At 39.9% G+C, this 8,506-nt stretch overlaps 1 protein-coding gene and 1 pseudogene across 2 annotated transcripts; one reads left to right on the top strand and one right to left on the bottom strand.

Moving 5' to 3' along the window:
* Positions 1 to 3,936: 3,936 nt before the first annotated feature.
* LOC101585427 (60S acidic ribosomal protein P1-like) lies at positions 3,937 to 4,257 on the top strand. 2 transcript variants are annotated; one of them, XM_012512626.1, is made up of 2 exons: positions 3,937 to 3,999; positions 4,081 to 4,257. In XM_012512626.1, the coding sequence occupies exons 1-2, from the start codon at positions 3,937 to 3,939 to the stop codon at positions 4,255 to 4,257; spliced, it is 240 nt and encodes a 79-aa protein (XP_012368080.1). The 2 variants fall into 2 exon arrangements, with proteins under 2 accessions (XP_012368080.1, XP_012368079.1); XM_012512625.1 differs by having other exon boundaries at positions 3,937 to 4,257.
* A 555-nt stretch (positions 4,258 to 4,812) lies between these two features.
* On the bottom strand, positions 4,813 to 5,251 carry LOC111813942 (annotated as a pseudogene).
* Between the last annotated feature and the right edge of the window lie 3,255 nt (positions 5,252 to 8,506).

The following is an 8,506-nucleotide window of genomic DNA, read 5'->3' as shown; positions in this document are numbered from 1 at the left end:
AGGCAGGCAGGCAGGCAGGCAGGCAGGCAGGCAGGCAAGCAGGCAAGCAGGCAGGGAGGCAGGGAGGCAGGCAGGCAGAGGTATATATTTCTTTAGTATGGCCCAGAAATTAGTTTACATGTATCAACTAATGGGCTGAAATAACGAAAGTTTTTATTATTCATACTAGTCCAAAGCAGTAACCACTGCTTATTATTATAAAATGAGATGTAGGAGAGAAAATTTGTCTTGAACTTTGTAGGACCTTTTCATATAATCAGCTCACTAGAACCTCAATAGAATCTCATAGATAAAAATGAGACAGCTACAAGACATTTAAAAGAACCCCTACAGATACGCATAATTTGGATCATTGTGATATTTTTTAAGTTTCAGACATTCCGAAATCTCTGAATCAAAAGCATTATAACCATTAAATGTCTCAATTACACTCTTAAATATTTATTCTCTCATGTAGTGTTTGCATCTCTGAGGATTTTTAATTCACTTTTAGAAGTTGAATTTCTACCTAGAATGCCTTGTTCTCACCGTGTTGCTACTGCTGTCTAATTAAAATAGTGAAATTCTGCTGCATTTTATTTTTTCCCAGCTGTAGCTCTGTCCTCATTTCCGTAAGAGGTAGGATTATTCTATAGGTTAACAACCCTCGCTCAGAAGACCTGCAAATGGACACAACAGAGATTCTGCTTCCATTTTTATTGCCAATTTGGACATGCCATGTACAACCTCACTGATGTATAAAACATCAGTACAAAATGTAGAAAAGTTCTTTTACTTTTTGCCTGCGTATACCCTTTTTATGATGAGCTGAGATGTTTTTGCATAGGCAAAAGTTTTCCTAAAGTAAAACTATACAAAATAGAAACTAAAATAGAATAATTGAAACAGAAACTCTGCATTCAGATTTTTATAGCTTCCTGTATAAAAAATAAAAAGATGCTATGAAGTCTATGAGAAAGTAAGAAAATCTAAGTAGAAGGGCAGTTTTAAGAAAGCCTGAAGGATCTCCAAATTACACAATGATACATATTTGAAGAGGTGCTTGTTATGGGTCACATTATCAAAGAGGCCTCTGCCCTGAATTCCAGAATTGTATTCACTACTATCATATTTTTATGATAATGGTAAGCAAATACACTTTGCCCAGTTGTGTTAGACAGATATTCTGAAGGACAGAAATTACGGTTTCTACAAAGTAACCTGTGAAGGCTTTCTTTATACAAGTATCTAGTTCAGTAAACACTTCGAGAACATGAACATTTTTATTGATATTATAGTTTTCCATTTACAAGTACTTACAAGTTCATTAGAGTAGTGTGTGCATTTTGGAAGATATAAAAATTGTGAACTTCTTTGTACAATAATGAAACAAACAGTTTTGGCTATCTTTTACCTTACCTGGAAGGTAGAGTATGCTGGTTTAGATTCTTCAAATCTGATAGATTTGGGTTTATACCCTGACTCTCTCACGTACCAACCTATGATGCTAAGACATCCATTAATATAAAACTTATATTGTATAGAAAGTAAGAAAAGACCATAGCTCCCCAAACTCCCTTCTATAGTAAGACTTTTCACAATGGACTATAATCACCTAAGATGACCATTATTATTTGGGAATGTAAATAAATTAAGAAATGTTTGGCAGATTAATGGAGCACAGTTCTGGGTGGGTCTGTTTGTGGATAACTGACATGTAGGCTGGCCAATTCAGAGGGGAAGACCTGCCCTAAGCTGGTGAAGCCAACCAATAGACCTAGAGCCTCCATCCAACAGAGATGAAAAGAAAGTGCACCCTTTCTGAACAGCTCTGATCTTCCTTGTGGCCTTTGGACTTCACACTCCAGACTCACAGTGCTGATTCTCCAGGGACTTTCCAGGTTTTGACCTTGGTCTGCTGCTGCATCCTGCTTGTTCTGTGCCTTCCATCTTCATGAGCTGTGCAGCTACTGGAATCCCTGGCTCTCTGCCATGTCAACAGCCATTGGGAACTCTCCTGGTTCTGATCACGCAAGCCTACCTAGTGAATCCCTGTACATAATTATACATATATTTGCTATTGAGTCTATCCCTCTAGAGAACCCTAAATAACACACCTGGTTCTCCCATTAGATTTGAGTTTTCTGGAAAAAGAGCGCATCTTAAATCTTTAGAGAAGCAGCTCTTAATCTGGGCTCCACACAATAATGACATGAGGAGCTTTTCAGACTTCCAGTGACCACGCTGTGCTCACAGCATTGAAATGGCTATCTCTGAGTGTAGCCTAAAATTTCATTTTTAAAGTTTCCAAATGATTTCAAAACACTCCAAGTGAAGAGCCCTTGCTTGTAAAGGCTTAGCACAATACCTGGCATGGAGAAACCATGTTACATAAAAAAGGAATGAGTAAATTCCATCAGTAAAAGTAGGAACGGTGTCACAAACCACATTGTACTACTTGCATGTGCATCTTCTCACAATAAGGCTAGGAGCTCATAGTCATGAGAACCAGCCAGATAGGCTTCCTGTCCTCATCTCTGCTAACCTTCACATTGCCGAGCATGTATTAGGAACTCATTGTTAATGGAGGGTAGAGTAACATTAGACAAAAAAGAAAAAGTTTTCTTATTGATTAAAGACTTCAAATAGATGGATATTGAGAGAAAAGACTCAATTTTGTTCTTAAGAATAAGCACACTAGATACATGAAAAATAATCTCACTTCAGAGATTCCAGTGTTGATACTGCTTTATGTAGCAGATGACTATTTTTTTATAAACTGCTGTGAATGGCAATTCCAATTGTAGTGAGTGCTTGTTCCTATATTTCCCCAAACTGTGAATTAGAGAAGATTCCTTTGCTCTACTATCCTAAATCATGCTGGACCATTCAGGAATTCTCAAGACAAAAAGACAAAGACTCACATTTTTGAAGGTGAAATGTTTACTGGATTTATTCTGAAAAGCTATTTGGCATAACAAACAATGGAAAAGTGTGTGTTTATTTATTTTCATATTATTTATTTATACACATGGGTAAGTTCATACTCCATTAAGTGTTTTGATGGAATTACTATGACATTTAAAAGGAAATTCTCCGAGGAAATTTTGTGACAGCTAGTAACATTAGTATGAAAGTAAAATACAAACACATATGTACATTTTTAAAAAGGCAAGACATAAAATCAGCCAAGTATTTGAATGGTGCTGATTTTTGGTTTTTTAATGTATTTGGTTGTTACGCAGCTTGGACTCATGGTGATCCTCCTGCCTTCAGCTCCCCCCACCCCCACCTCAGCGCTCTGATTACAGACTTGTGCCTCCATGCCCAGCCTCCAACCAGCTCAGCGCACCTGGGGGTAGGGCTGGCATGCACGTGGTGCCAGGGATCAAACCGCGGTCCCTGCACTTGGCTAAGGTTGCCTAAGCAGGAGCTTTAGTCTGCTGATCTATCTCACTGGCCCCATGGTGCTAAATTTATGGGCAGCCACATATAGGTAGTAAGTTCTATATTGTTTATATACAGCCACTACTTCCAGGTACTGAATTTTTCTCCTTTTTTATGCAGTAATATTGTACAGATATTTAGGATGCCAAGACTGATAGTTGCCACTAGCCTCAACTTAGTAACAAAATTTACAGGTTGATTTTACTGAATGAGCTACAAGGCTAGATCCAAAGGTCCGATGAATGTATAATGAGAACTTAGGATATGCAGTCCATAGGATCTATGCTTATAAATAACAAAGTACACACACACACACACACACACACACACACACACACACACACAGAAGCAGCATTTACTTTGCACCAGAGTAACAGAATGTAAAAATGACCATTCAGCTTTTTCTCCGCTGCCGCCAAGGTGCTCGGTTCTTTCGAGCAAGCTAAGGATGCGTTAGGGTGAGGCCCTCACTTTTTCCAGTGACTAGCACCCAGCCTGGCAGCCTGTGCCATGGCCTCCGTCTCCGAGCTCACTTGCACCTACTCCGCCCTTAGCCTGCAAGACCAGGTGACTGCGGCAGAGGATAAGATCAATACCCTCATTAAAGCGGCTGGTGTCAATGTCGAACCTTTTCTGCCAGGCTTGCTTGCGGAGGCCCTGGCCAATGTCAACATCGGGAGCCTCATCTGCAATGTAAGGGCTCACACTGCACCTGCAGGTGGCCCTGCGCCCTCCACCGCTGCAGCACCAGCTGAGGAGAAGAAGGTGGAAGCAAAGAAAGAAGAATCAGAGGAATCTGAGGACGACATGGGCTTTGGGCTTTTCAACTAAACCTCATTTTGTAACATGTTCAATAAAAACTGAACAGCTGGAAAAAAAATGACTATTCAAGCTGAAACCATGCTAAGTAACCTCAATAATCAACGGGAAAATTGCAGTGCCAGATCGATCTTATGGCACATTAAAGAATTGACACTAACCCTTCTCAAACTGTTCCAGAAAATAAGAGAATAGTCAAAGACATTCCCCAAAACCAGTATCATCTTGAGACCAAAGCAAAAGACATCAAAAGAAGGCCACATACCAATCTCTCTCTCAGGGGCCAGGGAGATAGCTCAGTAGTAAGTGCTTGCCTGGCAAGCGCAAGGGCCTGAGTTCAATCTCCAATTCTGTCAAAAAAAAAAAAAAAGGTTTCGGGTTTCACTACACAGTTCAGGCTGTCTTCAATTCACTTTGTAGTCAAGGTTAGCCTCGAACTCATGGCAACCCTCCTGCCTCAGCCTCCCAAGTGATTTTTCAAGAAAGATATCTATATCAGATTATTATTTCAAGACATAATGACAAGATTTAAACAATGTGTTTAATCACTTTTGATCCATTCTAAAGTCACCTTATGGAACAACATATCATGAAATAAATAGTTGTATGTCTAGGAAATTTACCAATAGAGCTCTTTTCCATTGGTGTGTATACTTTAATTTGTCTTATTGGAGCATCTCTTCCATTTTGGGGATCAACTAGAACAGAGATCTGTATTGTGAATGTACAAGTTGGCCTCTTGTGATTGTAAGTTAAGAAAATATGAATCCAGCTACTTGATCTGACAAATTCAAGTTGGCTGAATTAGACTTAATTATGAGGCTGGGAGGCACGGGATTATCAGTAAACTTCTAAGTGGTCATTCCATAACTATTCTGCTCCAAATCCTGGTTTGCAAGATGAGAGTAACCCAAAAAGTTTGAGACCCAGTTCTCCTTACTTTTCCAGTTCTTCCCAGCTGTTTAGGGTCAGCATCACAAGATGTCTTATTTAGTATGGTTATTTTTTAAATACTGATGGGATCTCTCTGTATATTGGGAAAAGCGCACTTATACTTCCAAACCTAGCTTGACACCCACAACTTAAATGAAGAAATGGATTTTGCAGAAGACTTAGTCCATGGTTAATTGACTCTAAGGCAGAACTATTTGGGGAGAAAAGTACAGGTGAGTGAAGATGTTCATTTCCTTGCAAGCAGACCCAGATATAGACCCTAAAGTCATGCCTCTGTGATGTACAAGACATACCCATAGTTGTGCTTTGCTAAGCCCCTAGATAGCTTCCAAGCCAATCAGGCCGACAACTAATCTCAGAAGTTGTTGACTTGAGCCTTTCACAGCTCAGCATATTAATATGACTTTACTTTTTATACCTTATTGTTATACTTTTCTGCTGGATGGTTAAGACCAAGATAAAGCAAGACCTATGTAACAAGAATTGTAGCTTTTGGATCTGATAAGGTCAATCAAATCCCCTCAGGATTTATCCTGAGACCCTGTACCTCAGATTGTAGATCCTTTGTCAGTGTCAGCCATGTGGATCAGTCACGGCCATTGCTTGGCGAATTTGCTCTCTGTGAAAGCCTGAGAGAATGTTTTCTCTCTAGGTGACTAATAGTGTTTGGACAGAATATCATGTCTGCATCTTGTACTATGAATAGTTACCACAAAGACAACAATATGAAATATATCAATTATTGTAACTGTCCTACTAACATGTTTTGAAACTGTCTCATTGCTATCTGTTTGTCAATAAAATTAATTTTTAAAAAGTTGACAATTAAGCTTTATCATCACAGCAGTTAAGGAAGAACATTAGCCTATCAATGGCAAAAAAAAGACTATGGAAGATGCTCCTGGACAGATTCCACATAGAACATGAAGACATCTGCTCCCCGAGAGGCACCCACTGCACAGGAGGCTCTCAATAATCAGATGAAGAAGAGGACACAGATTATGATGACACAGGTAGCATCCTCCATAGGCAATGAGGTGCTTGGAATGCCAAAAACAATTGTTATGACAGTAGGGGTGAATGTCATGCATTCATTCAACAGGTTGGGCTTCTCACCCAGGCCTATCTGGAACTACCATTGCCAAATGCATAACCAGAGGGATCCGTGCTAAGCCTCCAATCGCAACTCCCCTTGGGGTACTACCCAGCTACTTTGTGGTATGTTGATCACATCAGATTTTGCCTTATGAGATGTATTAACAGTCTGTCCTAACTACAGTACAGTGTGTATGCATTCTCTAAATGCTTTTTCTTTTATCAGTGCTTCTGCTAGCACCACCATCAGGCCCTTATAGAAACTATAATTCACCATATTTAATGCACCATTGTTTGTTTCACACAATATTACATTGGACCAAAGAACTCAATACAATAAGAGAAGTATCATAGTGAAATCATGACCATGGAATTCCCTGGTCTCATCATAATCCCCTACTACTTGTATATAACTGGGTAAGTGTGAAATGATCTAGGGAATCACTACCACTCTAATTAAAAACACCCTAAAGGGCCAGAGAGATGGCTCAGTAGAATAAGTGCTTCCCTGGCAAGTGCAAGGGCCTAAATTCAATCCCCAGTTCCACAAAAAATCCTAAAATTCATGGCTATCTCTTATAGAATGTCCTCATATGTTTTAAATCAGTGGCAAATTTATAATTCTGATCTTGCTGTGATCAGAATATAAGGCTCTAGGAATCAATGTCACTTGGATCTAGTAACTCACTGACAAAAATTTCTCTCAATCTCCCATGACATTTGTGGTCTGCTGTTTAGAGATCCCAGCTGGATGCTTTCACAAACAGGAATAACAAATGTTCCATTGAACAGAAATTGGAGACTGCTGCCTCTTAAGTTTTGGGGTCTTCCTCTCATTGAGTCAATAGCAAAGAGAGAAATTAGTCTCATGACTGGGGATTGGTCCTGATTAGCAAGCAGAACTTGGCTGCTGCTATAGAATGTGGGCATTGAAAAACCAGGTAACACAAAGAGATTCCTCTTAGAAAATCCATTTCTTAGAGTAAAAGTTAATGGAAGACTAAAGTAACCCACACACACACCAAAAAAAAAAAAGGCAGAAGAGCCGGTCAAATAGTTCAGGAGATTAAAGTGCCTGCAAGCAGTTGCAGGGGCCAGGGGTTCCTTCCCCGGGCCTGCCTTGTCAGCCCCACCCCCAGGGCACACTGAGATGGCGATTGAGACTGGGCGTGGTGGCATGCACCTGTAATCCCAGATCCTGGGAGGCTGTAAACAGGCAGATTACCATGAGTCCGATCTAGTAGTGAGACCCTGAACTCCCTGTGGACCCCTCCCTAAAAAAAGAAAGAAAGAAAGAAAGAAAGAAAGAAAGAAAGAAAGAAAGAAAGGGAAAGAAAAGAAAAAGGTCAGAACCACTGAGGAGTAAAACCTCTCATAAATGACAATATAGGCAATTAGGCAGGTAAAGGAGCTGAAATGATGGCTAAAAGGCCAGGAAATGTGGTCTGGAATAGTGGAAAGAGTTAGAATCCACTGTAGCCTTGGGACCAGTTCTAAGAACATGGACATAGTCAACTACATATGTTTTCTTCTTGCTCAGCGTGCACATTTGCATTTTATTTTTACTTTTTATTGTTTTACATAAGGAATGTTGGTGGAGGTAAATTTGACGATTCAGGCTTGAGATAACTGCAAGAGACAATTAATTCCCTAGCCAGGGAAATAATGTAGGTTGGAAAGCCGAGTCACTTCAGGTAGGGAGGCATCAGTAGAAGGGGAGAGAGTCTCCTAAAGATACTTCCATCTTACTAGACAGAAGCATAAAGTCATTATTGTGCAAAAGTGTCAGCACCGTTCAGTCTCTGCCTTCTAAATCTGACTTTGCAAAATTAGGCCTGCTGACACTGACAAAGGATCTACAAAGTGCAGTACAGGGTTACAGGATAAATCCTGAGGGGACTTGACTGACCTTATCAGATACAAAAGTTACATTTCTTGTTATGTAGGTCTTCTTTATCTTGGTCTTAACCATCCAGCAGAAAAGTATAAAAGCGAGATATATAAAGTAAAGCCATATTCATATGCTGAGCTGTAAAAGGCTCCAGTCAACAACTTCTGCTGACAACTCCCTACTATTGTGGACTACTGGAATGTGTTGGATTGTTTTGCTGAATTTGAGCACCTATAATATTTAGATACCAATTAGATGTCCATCTCTGACAGGACTGAACTAGAGAGGGAGGATACAGAGGAAGGACCATTTTGTATTTGT

Source organism: Octodon degus, unplaced genomic scaffold (genome assembly GCF_000260255.1).
Source record: "Octodon degus isolate 3935 unplaced genomic scaffold, OctDeg1.0 scaffold00244, whole genome shotgun sequence".
Classification (NCBI taxonomy): Eukaryota; Metazoa; Chordata; class Mammalia; order Rodentia; family Octodontidae; genus Octodon; species Octodon degus.
The sequence above is the reverse complement of the archived record's forward strand: the minus strand, read 5'-3'. Positions and strand labels throughout refer to the sequence as shown.